General features: G+C 39.5%; 1 protein-coding gene across 11 annotated transcripts in view; it reads right to left on the bottom strand.

Annotated features, from left to right (window-relative positions):
* Nucleotides 1-15499, bottom strand: part of caska (calcium/calmodulin-dependent serine protein kinase a) — a 609390-nt gene that overhangs the window by 291003 nt on the left and 302888 nt on the right. For 8 of the 11 annotated variants that reach the window (XM_087992817.1, XM_087992820.1, XM_087992823.1 and 5 more), the window contains exons 10-11: nt 7806-7905; nt 4871-4888 (exon numbers count right to left, since the gene is read on the bottom strand). In XM_087992817.1, coding sequence (XP_087848943.1) covers nt 4871-4888; nt 7806-7905 — 118 coding nt within the window. The remainder of the gene's footprint in view (nt 1-4870; nt 4889-7805; nt 7906-15499) is intronic. The other 3 variants (XM_087992826.1, XM_087992818.1, XM_087992824.1) reach the window with 1 other exon arrangement.

The following is a 15499-nucleotide window of genomic DNA, read 5'->3' as shown; positions in this document are numbered from 1 at the left end:
ACATTTTGTGTTTTTGCCTTCCAATGTCTCATTCTTCTGTGTCAACTCAGGAAGACTCTGTACTAAATCACTGACAGTAGCCTACCCTTTGACTGCAAATCTTTTGCATTGGTGATATGTCAAACATCCTCTCATTTCTGAAATTTACGCTATTGCCCTCAGCAAGTGGAAAGTGCCACCTAAATTTATATTTGGATTAAAGGGACAGTGGTAGTGTGGATACGACGTTAGCTCAGAGACAGAAAAAAGAACTCTGGCACGAATCATTGGAGGGAAATGGACACAGTTGTTTGTAGGGAATGGTATTAGAACCACCACTACTTTTGATATATACATTAATGACCAGGGTATGCATGCATGCAAACCTGGGCAGAAAATTTAAAATTCTGCACAAGAATCAAAAATTAGAGATGTAGTAAACATAATGGACTTTAGGAGGTCATAAACCGTGAAACAGACTGATAGAATTTCAATGTAGAGAAGTACAAAGTGATACATTTTGGCAGGAAGAATGAAAAGATGCAATGTAAGCTAAAGGTCATAAGTTTGAACCAGGTGTAGAACAACAATACTGGGTTGGGGAGGGGGTATTATGTAAACACATTTTTGAATGTGGCAGAAGTAGTTGAAGCAGCTGCTCAGACAGCAAATAGAATTCTTGGATTTACTAAATTTACAGTGAAGAAAAAAGCAATAGTATTTCACAAAATATTTCTAAAACATTGATCAAGCTTCAGCTGGAGTAATGCTTTTAATTTGGAGTCTTTAAGAAGCCTGTTAAGACACTGGAAGATTGAATAGAATACTACCAGGAATGAGGAGTTTTGATCATGTGGAAAGACTAAGAGAATCTGCAAGTTCACAAAGGGTTTTGATAGAGTAACTAAGAAGTTGCTTCCAATGGCAGAAAACTGGTAGCTAGTGAATTCAGATTTACAGTGATTGGCAAAAGAAGCAGAGATAACTCAAGAAAAAAAATTTAGACAAAAAAAAGCTGTTGTGATCTGGAATGCACTGCCTGAAAGTGTGGCCGAAGCAGACTCAAAATTAATTTTCAAAATGGAGTTGGTTTATCACTGAAAGGAAAACCATATTAGACTTTTGAGAAATAGTAGGGAGAGTGGGGTGAGTTGGATATCTTGACTCAATATTCAGCACAGTTTGATGAGTCAAATGGCATCCTTATGTGCTATACCAGTAAAAATAAAAAGCAGTTTTGGAGAATTTAATGGGATTGAACACTGACAAATCTGTGAGAAGCAATGATCCATATTTTAGAATGTTTAAAATGGTGACAATGGAGACAGTCTTTACATTGAAGATCATCTCACTGGTGGGAGACTATAGTAATTTGGTATAGAGATGGGAGAGTGGAGGCACAATTGAAGGTGAGCACAAATACTGTATAGAAGCAAAGCAGACTTGGTTGAGCGTATATAATTAAATTAAGGCACAAAGGAACCTTTTAATACAAAGAATCTTGTTGGCAAGGCAGATGATTTGAGGCTGCTGATTACACATGAACATGCTACATCATTGCTATCACAGGGACGTGCTTGTTAGTGGGCAAGATGGCAGTTCGATACTCCAAAGCAGAGTGTCTTCAGGAAAGAGTGTAAAAGAGTAGGTGGTGGGACAATATTGATGAAGATGTCAATTATGACAATAAGGAGGAATATCTTAGATGGTTCCTCAAGTAATGCCAAATAGGTAGAACTTAAAAAGAGAAAGGTGGTCATCATTTTGTCAGGAGCATATAATACACCCTAAACAGTCAGGAAGATACAGAAGGACAGATACATCAGCAAATTTCAGGGAAGTCTAATAATAAAAGGCATAACAACAGTCGGGGATTTCAACTTTCTCGATATTAAATGGAATAGACAACACGTGAAAGGCATGGAGGGGGCAGAATTTTACAGAAAAAAAGTGCCTCTTTTTCAGAGTTTTAGAAGGCAGCTAATAGAAAGTCTGACAAGGGAAGGTATGGTGTGGGCCTAAGTTTAGGGAACAAAGCCAGGAAAATGGTGCAAGTATCAGTGGAAAGCATTTCAGTGATGGTATCCACAACTCAGTAAGATTTGAGGTAGTCATGAAAAAGGACAAAGATGAAGCAGAAATAATGGTTCTGAATTGGGGCAGGATGTTTTTAATATGATAATATGGAATTTGGACAAAGTGGGCTAGGTGGAGCTAGAGCAAAGAATAACACATCACAGGAACAACCCTCTTAAGCCTGCGCCGACACATGACGTCTTTCTAAACTAAAAGCGTTTTGCCTCTAAGTAGTCCATCTGTCTCTATTCTCTGACTATTCACATATCTGTCAATGTGCCTCTTAAACATTGCTGTTGTATCTGCTTCTACCACCTTCACAATCCAGGCATTTATCACCTGTATAAAGAAAGACTTGCCTCTCACATATCCTCTAAACATTCCTCCCTTTTACGTTGAACCTATGTTCCCTATTAATTGACATTTCTACTCTGGGGGGAAAAAAGACTCTGATGCTCCATGCCTTTCAATAAATTTTGTAAACATTTATCAGGTCACCCCTCAGTCTCCAATGTTCAAGTGAAAATCACCTAAGTTGACCCAATCTGTCCTCATAGCTAACACTCTCCAAACCACTCGATATCCTGGTAAACATTTTCTGTACCCTCTCCAAAGCCTCTACACATCTTGCTCGTAATGGAGCCACCAGAACTGTATGCACATTCCAAATGTGGCTTAATTAAAGTTCTATACAGCTACAACGTGACTTGCCAATTTTTATACTCTATGCTCCAACTGATGAAGGCAAGCATTCTTGACGACCTTATCCAGTTATGTTGCCACTTTCAGGGAACTGCGAACCTGTACATGTAGATCCTCTGTATGTTAATACCTCTAAGGGTTCTCCCATTTACCATATACTTCTTTCCTGCATTAAACCTTCCAAAATACATCATTCAACATCAGTCTTTAATTTTCTCCAACTAAGTAATGGAAATGGTCTCTTTCCGCATTGCAGGCATTCTATGATTCTAAATAATCAGTCTTTGGTTTCTGCAACAATAGCACCCCATAGTCACAGATTCCATTCTTCCTATTAGACATTTTCTTCTGCTCAATGACACTGTTTAAAATTTTGCTACTTTTTTGATTTGAGTTGAACTCTCAATCCTATATATTCTTTAAAAAAGACTGTTTAGTTCCACCTTTCTCCCAGCCTGTCTTAGCCCATTTTCCATTTAAAGTCTCATTAATTCCTTTTCTATTCTAGACTCAGTTATTGCAATGCTTTCACTGGCAGTTTGCAAAAATGTACCAGCCACGGTCCTGCAGAATGTGTTTATTTGCTGCTGTGCAATTTTTTTTTTTACAGTTTTTTTTTTACAGTTTTGCAAGAAAAACTTTGCTTGGTTATCAGTGCAAGACACACAAGCAAAGGAAATTTTGTATACAGATCGTATCAGTGCATATGTAAAAAACCTTGTATCGGGTTCTCCCCTAAAATAGCTCAGCTACAAGTAGAATTTGTCCAGATCTAAATTCATACCTAAAATTCATAAAATGACATTTCAACATCTCTCCACAGTTACCACTGGTAAATAAACTAAGTCAATCTGGTAAGTAGTCTAACTATAAAATTATCAAATACTTCGACACATTTACACAAATGGGACCACTGTGATGCAGTTGAGTAAGAGCACCTCTGCTTCTGAGGACTGAGTTCAACTTGTGTTCTTGCATTGTTGAGATTTGGGTTCAAATTTAGTCCCTACTATAGGTCCCCTGTTTATCATGGTTGTAAAGCTTTTTTTGATACATGAATCTGGTAGTGCAAATCCAGTTTGCAGTATTTGTGGATTCAAAGCCCCAAATTGTTGCTAGTTCAGCAAAAGTCTTAAGATTTACTTTAGCACATAGAAAAATTGTGTTCTTTTGAGACTGACATTATATTATGTAAGGTGACGTGAAATGAATTTTACTTGGCATGCGATTCTGTTATATTTGGCCTGAGAATACTTGATGCTGATACAGTGCCAAATTGCAAATTTATATCATTTTTCAGCATTAATAGCCCTCATCACGAGGAGTTTAAAACATTATGAATAGTTTGATTTTCAACATATGTGCATTCAGGACCTTCTAATTAATTATTGTGCTCAAGTCAATTTAAATACCAAGATCTCACCCTTAGATCGATATAAATTATTGATTCTAATGAATATACATCAGTTGGCCAAGTAATAAATTTAAGATTAAATTTGGTGCTATAACAAAATTTCTTCCCTAAGAGAGATTAGTGAACCAGATGGGTTTTTATAACAATTGACAGTGGTTACATGGCTGCCACTAAACCAGCATTTTTAAAACAAAATTCCAGGTTTCTTTTCTTTTGTTGAATTCTAATTTACCATCTGCCAAGATAGGATTCAACCTCTTGTCCACAGAAAATTAGTCTGGGGTTTTGGATTACTAGTCGAGTGATATTACTACTAAGCCACCACATCCCAAGAGCTAATAATGACTAAAAAAAATCTTTCAAAGTAAAACTGACCAACTTGACTTTCTGCAAGTTAAGTGCAGAAACAAACTGCATGAGGTTCATAACCTTTTACAAGATTCTATTTAAAACAACACAGATGCAAGAAATTTAAGTTAATTGTTAACAATCATCCTACAATATTCTGATTATGATGAGCGGTTCAAAGAAAGTCTCTGCAACATGTCAAAAATTAACTATATGAAGACAGCATGAAAAGTAATTTTATCTTTGCAGTACCATGCCTGTGAAAGGAGAGACAGTGAAATTTACACACACAAAGGCACATAATTTATGCAGTATGAAATGCCTTAAATAGAGAAACAAGTAGATACCTACTTTCTGCAGCTAGCAGTCCTAGTAAGTGGGCAGCATTTGGGTAAATAACAAACATTAAGAGCTTTTCAAACTAGAAACACAGTTATGAGTGAACTCTCATTCATTTGAAACTGAAAATGAATTGGCTTAGGTCTTTGGTGAATCATTTCAGGTCTGAAGCCATTACTTGTTAAACAGTGTAGGCCTTAGTCAAGTCTTGACCAATGCACCAGTCAAATGTGGCTAATTGGAAATTTAGAAATAAATTTTTGATTTCTGATTAGTAAATTGAATATGAATAAGTGGACACCGCTGTTGGCTCTGAAATCTCTCTCTCTCTCTCTATATATATATATAGGCATGATATACACTTTTAAGATGTTAAGATGAAATGCAAAATGAATACATCTCCTTTTTAAATCATTATAAATACATTACTTTCTTGGTTATTGCATGTTTATTAACTAAATATAGACATATGAAGCACATTTACCCACATGGTTTAGTGTGGGTTCCCTAACTCTGAGTTAGAAGTACTGGGTTCAAGTTCCACCTGCACCATAGATGTGAATAGATTGATTAGAAAAAAAAACTGTGCAAGACATTTTCCACTAAAATTAGCATATATGGCCAAAAAACATTATCATCATAGACAAACTGTAGCTAATCTGAAATTTCAACTGGACAATGTTGCTTTAAATCAATTTTCCCTTGGACATAATTTTAGTTGGCTTTTTAACCAATCTACTGACTGATCAGTTCCAAGAATAGAAGCTAAGTTATTTGTGTAAAGTTTACTCCATCAGAATGTGAATAAAGAGTTTAAATAAGAAGCAGCATTAATTTCACAGTGATTTTTACTTCCATATTTAAACTCTGACATTATAAGGTTAACTAAATGTATGGTTCACGTAAGACAGATTGTTTGTGCACTTCCATAATTGTATCAAAGCTGAAAGGGTTTAGAACAGATTTACAAGAGTGTTACCAGGGTTGGAGGATTTGAGGCAGAATAGGCTGGGACTATTTTCCCTGGAGCATCGGAGGCTGAGGGATGATCTTATGGAGGTTTATAAGATCATGAGGGGCATGGAGAGAGTGAATAGCCATGGCCTTTCTCCCATGACAGAGGCATCCAAACTAGGGAACATTGGCTTAAGGTAAGAGGGGAAAGCTATAAAAAGGATCTATGGGGCACCGTTTTCACATGGAGGGTGGTGCTTGTATGGAATGAGCTGCCAGGTGGTGGTGGTGGTGGAGGCTGGTACCATTACAATATTAAAAATGCACCTGGATGGGTGCATGAATAGGAAGGGTTTAATGGAGTATGGGTCAAAGGCTGGAAAATGGGACTAAATTAATGTAGAATATCTAGTCAGCATGGACGAGATGAACCAAAGGTTTGCTTCCCGTGCTGTACAATTCTATGACTCTATAACAGTGTTCAAATGCTACCAAAGCCTTGGTGAAAATGCATCAGGCAACACTGAATGTCTGTCTTTGTATCAAGACTAGTATCAGTGACAATAAATGAAGTATGGATCAAATCAGATATGGGAAATAAGGGATGAGAAAAAAAAATTAACAGTTGTAACCTTTCAAGTCAAGTCATATATTGATAATTATTTTTACCCTTAGAATAGCATAATTATTGCTTTACAATCTCAAACAGGACATTTTAATTATTACAACTGGAAATACAAAGGACTATTTGCCATTGAATTAATCAGAAGTTAAAATCATTGAAGTATACTTATAGGGATGGTCAAGCAAAATGGTACTATTTACACATTTCTGTAAATGGAGAGTGATTCACTGCCAACTGTCATAGCATTTTCTCACACAGGTTCAAGTAACATTTTCAAAGCCTAAGTTAGTTTAGTGTGCACTATTACTTAAATGTAAATTGCATGTACTCAGGAAGTAAAACAGCGATAACCATCAATTACAGATCACCAGATAAAATGCACTGAAACCACACGGGCAAAGAGGTTGCAAAAAGAGTACTGAGATCTGCATATATGTACTCAAATGGTGGTAACGAGTTTGAAAATTTGCGTTTTATATTTGCACATTTCAAATTGTAAATTTGAAATTTGGAGAGTTTTACAAGTTAGCTCAACATTGTGAAGTGGAGTGAGAGGGGAAGACAGTATGTTGGAAGGGAGGGGGAAACATGGTACAGAGGGGAACAGGATATGTTGTGGCACATTGGGGGTAAGGGTTACCACAGCAGAGAGGAGGGGGGGGGAGGAGGAAGATATGCTGCAGTAGAGGGTAGGGCGATACGCTATGACAGGGAGGATGGGAGATATCCCATGGTAGAGAGGAAGGAGGGATATGCTGTGATAGAGGCAGCAGGGGATACACTGTGGTAGAGAAGTAGGGGAATACACCATTCAAAGAGGAAAGTGGGGGGGGGGGCATTGGACAGTGAAGGAGGAGAAAAGGGGGAAGAGTCTGAAGCAAACAGGAAGATATGAAGCTATTTAAGGGGTAGAGGGGTCAGATGATGATGGTGAGGGTAGTGTGAGGTGTGAAGTGGATAGGTGCAAGGGATTAGAGACCAAGGGCAAGGAAATGGGATAGGAGGAGTTGAGAGAGAGGGGGAATAGATGAGAAATTGCGATGAGGAGCTGCGAAAGAGTTGTTCAAAACTGGAAGGTATCAATACTTAGGGCAATTATTTCAAGTTGAATACAGAAGGCAGAGTGACACCTCCAAAGGAGTGAGGAGTCTGTTGTTTGCTGACTTATTTGGCCTGGGAATTGTATAATTATCATTTTTTATTATTGTTGAAGATAATGCTCTCATCAATAAGGAAATCTGCATTCAATAAACGTAGGTACAGTATTTTTGTTGCACAGCTTTGTTGTAGAGTTAGAGTATTTCACTCTGTAAAGATTACAAGGGATCAACTTTAATGTCTGGTTTCTCGAGAACAGAAAAAAAGTACCTGAGGAAGTGGGGTCTTCAGAAAAATCAGGCAGTTCTTCAGGAGGGTCTCCATAGAAGGAATTGAACTTGTGGCTTGATACAGCTGCTAACACTGCCCCCTGAAATAAAATGAAAATTTGTTACGCTACTGCATGACTCGAATGAGATAACAACCCAAATCAAGAAAGGATATGATTGGGCTCATATTTACACCTCTGTTGTCAATATCTAAGTTGATCAAAAAAAACTTAACCTTTAGCATTGCTAGGTTTGAACTGATTTGGCACAAAGCAGCATTATTGTAGTCCTTGTGGCATTAAAAAGCAAAGAATAGCTACAATGATCTGATATATCTGCTTTATTTTGAAGTAGATATGGAAGGTTCTATATCACAGCATATTTTAAAGTAGTCTCCGATTGAAAGATTGTCTAGAACATCCCAAAAAGCATACAATTATATCTTCCACTTAACCTCAGCACCTGTCACTGAATTCTGGTAACACAATTGCAGCTCAAAGTCAACAAACTCACAAATAAAAAAAAAAGTTAAAATAAGATTTTTTCACTGCGTGCATTATCTCATTTAACCACTTACCAGGTAGGTATTCTTTCTTCTCAAGGTTATTATCAAGTTAAAATTATAAGGTGGTACTGAAACGTACAAAGTTGCACATCATTTAGCATTTACTACCTAGGATGGAGTTGATATTCTGGGTAATAATGGATTATAGTTCTGTCTACGCAGCAGCTAGTCAGAATTGTTAAACTTATGTCATTCTATTTCCAAACTAATAGTTGAAAAATAGCATAATAATTGGAAATTAAAACTAATCTGAATTAGAAATTAAAACACAATAAAATGGGATAAAATTGGTCTGTACCATTTATTTTGAGTGTGAAGCTCACAATGCACAACCATCTAATGTCTGGTCAGAAGGAGACAGGCAACATGCAGACATTGTGCATTCATTTATCTGATTGTAGATGGAGCTGAGCATCTGCTGCACTGATGACTTTCTCTGCAGGGGCCAAACTGCATGCCATGCCTCTTTATGGGAAGCAGTACAACAAGAGACTGTTGGTGAATATTACTGCTGCATTACTAAATGAGGAAAATGAAACATCAGCACAGAGACAATAGTCCATGGTCATGGATGCACAGCTGAAAGCCCCAGATAGATGCCATATTTCTGCCAGGTCGAGGAGACCCTCAAAGGCCATGGTTAAAAGTTACTTGAAGCAGATGGCTAGAGAGGTCAGCACTACAAGAGTTTAATCACTTCAAATATGTGGTCAAGATCAGAGAATGCATCTTCACGTGCCATCTCCAATCCAATCCAATATCAGCCTGACAGTTGAAACGGGTCATACACCCAAATCATCGGCAAACAACAGTTGATACTTGACATTCATTTACTGCATCTCAGTCTCAGCACCTACCACGGCTGTCAACATCAGGTTAGCTCACTACACTGTAAAAGCTGCTGGTCATGATTAAGGCTTTCATTAAGTGCAAAAGATCTACAGGGCCTGTTAGGTTTTGTGTGGTAGAGGATAATGACTTTCTGGTTTAGCTAAAACAAAGTCATAGAGTCACAGTCATAGAGATGTACAGCACGGAAACAGACCCTTCGGTCCAAGTCATCCATGCTGACCAGATATCCCAACCTAATATAGTCACATTTGCCAGCACCTGGCCCATAGCCCTCTAAACCCTTCTGATTCATATACCCATCCAGATGCCTTTTAGATGTTGCAACTGTACTAGCCTCCACCACTTCCTCTGGCAGCTCATTCCATACATGTATCACCCTCTGCGTGAAAAGGTTGCCTCTTAGGTCTTCTTTATATCTTTCCCTTCTCACCCTAAACCTGTGCCCTCTAGTTCTCGACTCCCCCACCAGAGGGAAAAGACTGTCCATTTATCCTATCCATGCCCCTCACGATTTTATAAACCTCCATAAGGTCACCCCCTCAGCCTCCAAAGCTCCAGGGAAAATAGCCCTAGCCTATTCAACCTCTCCCTACAGCTCAAATCCTCCAACCCTGGCAACATCCTTGTAAATCTTTTCTGAACCCTTTCCAGTTTCACAACATCTTTCCGAGAGGAAGGAGACCAGAATTGCATGCAATATTCCAAAAGTGGCCTAACCAACATCCTGTACAGTCGCAACATGTCCTCCCAACTTCTATACTTAATGCTATGACCAATAAAGGAAAGCATACCAAACTCCTTCTTCACTATCCTATCTATCTGCTACGAACCTGTACTCCAAGGTGTTTTTGTTCAGCCACACTTCCTAGGACCTTACCATTAACTGTATAGGTCCTGCTAAGATCTGCTTTCCCAAAATCTCTTCTGGGGTAGAAGTGACTTGTAAAAGAAGGATGTACTCTGTTTTCTGCTTTGTTCCTGCCTGCCCTGACGTTTGACTCGCTTTTTTTCTCAACTGCACCAGTCTCAGATTGATCTCTTTCCTCAGCATCTCCATGGGTCCGACCCCCTCCATTTACTCGTTTAAATCCTCCCAAGCAGCTCTAGCAAATTTTCCTAACAGCATATATTAGTCCCCTTTCAATTCAGGTACAATTCATCCTTCTTACACAAGTCACTTCTATCCCAGAAGAGATTCCAATGATCCAAAAATGTGAATCCTTCTCCCGTACACCAGTTCTTCAGCCACGCATTCATCTGCTCTATCCTCTTATTCTTACGGTTTATTGCATGTTAGCAATTAGTTACAAGTTACATCAATACAACAGACATTGTCAGAAACTTTGAGGAGGACCATAGATTCTGTCTCACTCCATTGAGATTCAAAGTTGCTTTGCCCACCAGTTAGCATGACATTATAGTGGATGGTACTTATGACACTCCTCAGTATTAAGCTTTTCAGGTGTACTTACAACAATTCCTTTAAGCATTTTGGATTATTAGATTTATACATTTGATTATATAATTACATTTATTTTTATCCCATCTTCCACCACATTTCTGACTTTACAAATTGAGGTGAAGTGGAGGATCCACTATCCTCTCAGAATGTTATAGGCTTGAAAAACTGGCAGTTAACTGGGTGGGAGGCCATTGGTTTTGAATTTTTCATGACAGTCTGAGGGGTGTAGATCAATACAATCTGGAAACCCTTCAATCTCAATTATAGAATTCTTCCATCATAAGTTCATAAGATATAGGAGCAGAATTAGACAATGGCCGACATTTCAAGAGTGTATGGATGCATTGCAACAATTGTTCACTCATGTCTGGCACAATAAAGTGAGAAAAGTGGCTCAACCATGTTTAACAAGGGAAATTAGGAGTGGTACACAGAAGGACACACAAATTGGCTGAGGGTTGGGAGCAATTTAAATTTCAGCAAAGGAGCATAAAAGGATTGATTAAGAGGTGAAAAATACATTAAGTGGAAGCTTGCAGGGAATTTACAACTTTACTGTAAAAGTTTTATTGGTATGTGTAAAAGAAAGACTAGCTAAGACAAATGTAAGTTCCTTTTAAAGGGGAAATTACAATGGGGACCAAAGATGGCAGATCAATTATTTATGTCCTTCTTTGTGAAGACAGAACCAATGTCCCAAAAATGTTGGGTTTGGTGACGGAGAGGAATTGAAGGAAATTAATATTAGTAGGGAAGTGATGTTGGGGAAATGATTGGATGAAAGGCTGACAAATCCCCTGGGCCTGATAATCTACATCCCAGACTGCTTAAGGAAGTGGGCCTAGAAACACTGGATGCATTAGTGATCATCTTTCATGATTCTATAGATTCTGGAACAGTTCCTATGGATTGGTTTAGAGGACAGCTAACATAACTCCATTATTTAAAAAAAAAGATCAAGAGTAAACAGGGAATTATAGACCAGTCAGCCTGATATCTCAAATGGGGAGAATGCTAGGGACTACTATAAAAGACTTACTGGTAGAAAAATCAAAAAGCAGTGAAGGGATCTGATAGAGTTAGCACTGAGTAACAAAAGGGAAATTATGCTAGACAAATCCACTGAAATTTTGAGAGGATATAACTAGAAAAGTTGATGAGGGGATCCAGTGGACATGGCTTATTGAGACTTTTAGAAGACTTTTAGCAAAGTCCAATTTAAGAGATTAGCATCTGAAATCAAAGAACATGGGACTGCAGGTAGTGCACTGACATGGATAGAACTGGTTGGCAGATAGCAAATGAAGTGTAGGAATAAACAGGCCTGTTTTTTTGAGTGGCAGGCAGTGTCTAGTGGAGCACTCTAAGAATCAGAGCAAATACCCCAGCTCGAATGACATGGATGAGGGAACTAAATGTAATATTGCCAGGTTTGCAGAGGACACAAAGCTGGGTGCTTCGATAAAGTGAGGCATACAAGTTACACTGCACAGGAGGTATGCAAAGCAAGATCAAATGAGCAAGATCAACACTATTTGAAGTTAGTGAGTCCATTCATCAGTCTAATTACATCAGAGAAGAAGCTGTTCTTGAGCCTGCTGGTGCGCGTGTTCAAGCTTCTATATCTCTGTCTGATGGAAGAGTATTACTGAGGTGGGAAGTGTCTTTATCGATGTTGGCATCCTTTCTGTCTTAGCAAGAAGTGCATATAGAGTGATCGGAGGTTAGCTTCCATGATCGTCTGGGCACCCAGATAGTATGCTTTCTGAGGTGCATCTAAAAACGTTGGTGAGGATCCCGATGGTCAAATTTTCTTAGCCGCCTGAAGAGGAGGAATTGTTGTGCCTTCTTAACCACTGCACCTACATGGAAAGTCCAGGACAGGTTATTGGTTATCGTCACTCCCAGGAACATCACACTCTCAACCTCCGCTTCACTGATGTAGACGTGGGAGTGTCCTCCTCCTTTCTTTCTGATGTCAATGATCAGTTCTTTTGTTTCGTCAACTTAGAGAAAGAGGTTGTTATCACTGCACCACAACAGCAAACCCTCTACCTCCTTTCTGTATTCAAGACAGAATTTAATATTTGTCCTACTGTGGTGGTGACATCGGCAAACAAATAGATGGCATTCGTTTGGAATTTGGCTACACAGTGTTGAGTATATTGTAGGGATCTCAAAATGCATTCTTGGGCGACTCCAGTGTTGAGGGCTATTGTGGAGGAGGTGCAGTTGTCTATCTTCACTGACTGCAGTTTTAGGGTCAGGAAGCTAAGGATATAGTTGCAGGGGGTGGAGCTGAAACCTAGGTCTCGGAGTTTTACGATTGGTCTGGTGGGGTTTATGGTGTTGAATGCAGACCTGTAGTTAATGAGTAGGAGTCTGACATAGATGTTCTTGTTGCCCAGACAGTCCAGGGATGAGTGCAGGGCTAGGGAAATGGCATCCGCTGTGACCCTTTTACTTCGGTAGGCAAATTGCATGGGATCAAGGCAAGGTGGGAGGCTGTGTTGATGTGAGCCATGACCAGCCTGTTGAAGCACTTCATGATTAGGGAGGTCAGAGCCACTAGGGATGATGGCAGTCATCTTGAAGCAGGTGGGTACTTTGGCTTGGAGGAGGGAGAGGTTGAAGAAGTCAGTGAATACCTCTGCCAAGTGGTCCGCCCAAGAGCTATGTGGATGGTTAGGGACTCTGTCCAGGCCTGGCGCTTTCCTTGGGTTGACTCCCAGGAAGACAGAACTGATGTCTGCAACAATGATGGAGAGAACTGGTGCATTCAGGGTAGGTGACATTGCACTGCTGTCATTCTACCTGAACTGAGCATAGAAAGCACTGAGTGAATCAGGGAGGGATGTATTTTTGTCTGCTATCTTGCTTTGCTTCATGTTGTATCTTGTTATGTTGTGTAGGCCTTGCCACAGGCAGCGGGTGTCTGTATGGTTGGTTTGGGCCTCTAACTTGGTCTGGTACTGCCTCTCGGCCTCTCCGATGGCTTTTGGGAGGTCATAGCTGGATTTTCTGTATAGGTCTGGGTCATCGGACTTGAATGGTGCACATTTGGTCTTGTATCTGACATAGCTATTTGATCATGAAGCTGTATCACACTCAGACTTAGATCAGTAATAGATTTGTCAACTGGCTTGAGTAGGCTATACTGTTTATTGGAACAGGATGGGTGGAGAGACGGGATGGTAAGTAAGCTTGTGAATGCCATGAATACTGGCCAGATAGTTGACAGTAAGGAAGGAGGTTTTATGTTACAGAAGGATATAGATGGATTGGTCAGATGAGCAGATCCATGGCAGATGATGAAGTTCAACCCTGAAAAGTGTGAAATGATATACTTTGGAAGGACTAACAAGACAAGGAAGTACTCAATGGAGGATAAGAGACTATGAAGCTCACAGGAATGCAAGGATCTTGGGATGCTTGTTCACAGAGGTGGCAGGACAAGTTAATAGGGTAGCATACAGGACACTTGCCTTTATCAGTTGTGGCACTGATTGTAAGAGCAAGGAGGTTATTCTGGAGCTTTACAGGACTTTAGATAATCTGCAACTGGAGTACTGTGTGCAGTTCTAGTCACTGTACTAAAGGAAGGATGTGACTGCACTGGAGGGGATTCACCAGGATGTTGCATACAATAGAACAGTTTAGCTATGAAGAGAAACTGGATAAGCTTGAGTTATTTCCTTTGGAGCAGAGAAGACTGAGGGGAGACCTGAATGAGGTATACAAAAGTATGATGGACATGGACAGAGTGGATACAAAGCAGCCATTCTCCTTAGTTGATGCGTCAATAACAAGGGGCCATAACTTTAGATGAAGTAGGAGGTTTAGAGGAGATTTAAGGAAATTGTTTTTCACCTAAAGGGTGGTGGGAATCTGGAATGCACTGCCTGGGTAGATAGAAGAGATTGGAAACCTCACAACCCTTAAAATGGATGAGCACTTAAAATGTCAGACATTCAAAGCCATGGGCTAAGTGCTTGAAAGTGGGATTAGTATAGATTGAGACTAATTCATTTTGCTAGTTCAGACTTGATGGACTGAAGGACTTTTTCTGTACTGTATGATTCTCTGACACCTAATCTCAATGTTTTCTGTTGTTTTAAAAAAAGTCTTGAGCCTGGAGAATCCCATATACAACTCATTTCTAATAACCTTCAATCGGGTGGCTTGCTAGAGCCATTTAAAGGGATAAGTCAGGCAGCATCCAAGGAGCAGGAAAGTCAATGATTCCTGATGAAGAGCTTTTGCCCGAGACATCAATTTTTTCTGCTCCTTGGATGCTGCCTGACCTGCTGTGCTTTTTCACTCTAATCTTGACTCTGATCTCCAGCATCTGCAGTCCTCTCTTTCGCCCATTTAAAGGGGTAATTAAACGTCAGCCACACTGCTACCTGATGCATTTTGTATGGTATGATCTACTGTACAACATGCAAAACAACATTTTTCACTGTTTCTCGGTATATGTGACAACAAACAATCATTTCTGTGGCTTGAATAAAATTCCTAACGAAGCAAAGGTTCAGCAGCCAGTTTAGTAAAATTGACAGTCTGACAATCTTCAAACTGAAATTGACAAGTTGCAGCCCTGCCTACTCATTGGTCACTTTTTTCTGAGTGTGTGCTTTCATTGCCTGACAGTTGGTTTCAACTTGGAAGTTAGTTTGCCTGCCTTTCAATTCACTTGCCTTCAGTTGGACTTCCCCACAGTTTTCCTTCATTGTAGTATGTTAGGCAGCACCTCTGCCAAGGATCTCTGATGAGATGAGCAGCAACACCAGGTGCTCTCTCTTAACTGTGTGCT

The sequence above is a fragment of the Chiloscyllium plagiosum genome, unplaced genomic scaffold (assembly GCF_037043375.1).
Source record: "Chiloscyllium plagiosum isolate Xiang-an unplaced genomic scaffold, Cpla_swu_hap1 HiC_scaffold_12, whole genome shotgun sequence".
Taxonomy (NCBI): Eukaryota; Metazoa; Chordata; class Chondrichthyes; order Orectolobiformes; family Hemiscylliidae; genus Chiloscyllium; species Chiloscyllium plagiosum.
The sequence above is the reverse complement of the archived record's forward strand: the minus strand, read 5'-3'. Positions and strand labels throughout refer to the sequence as shown.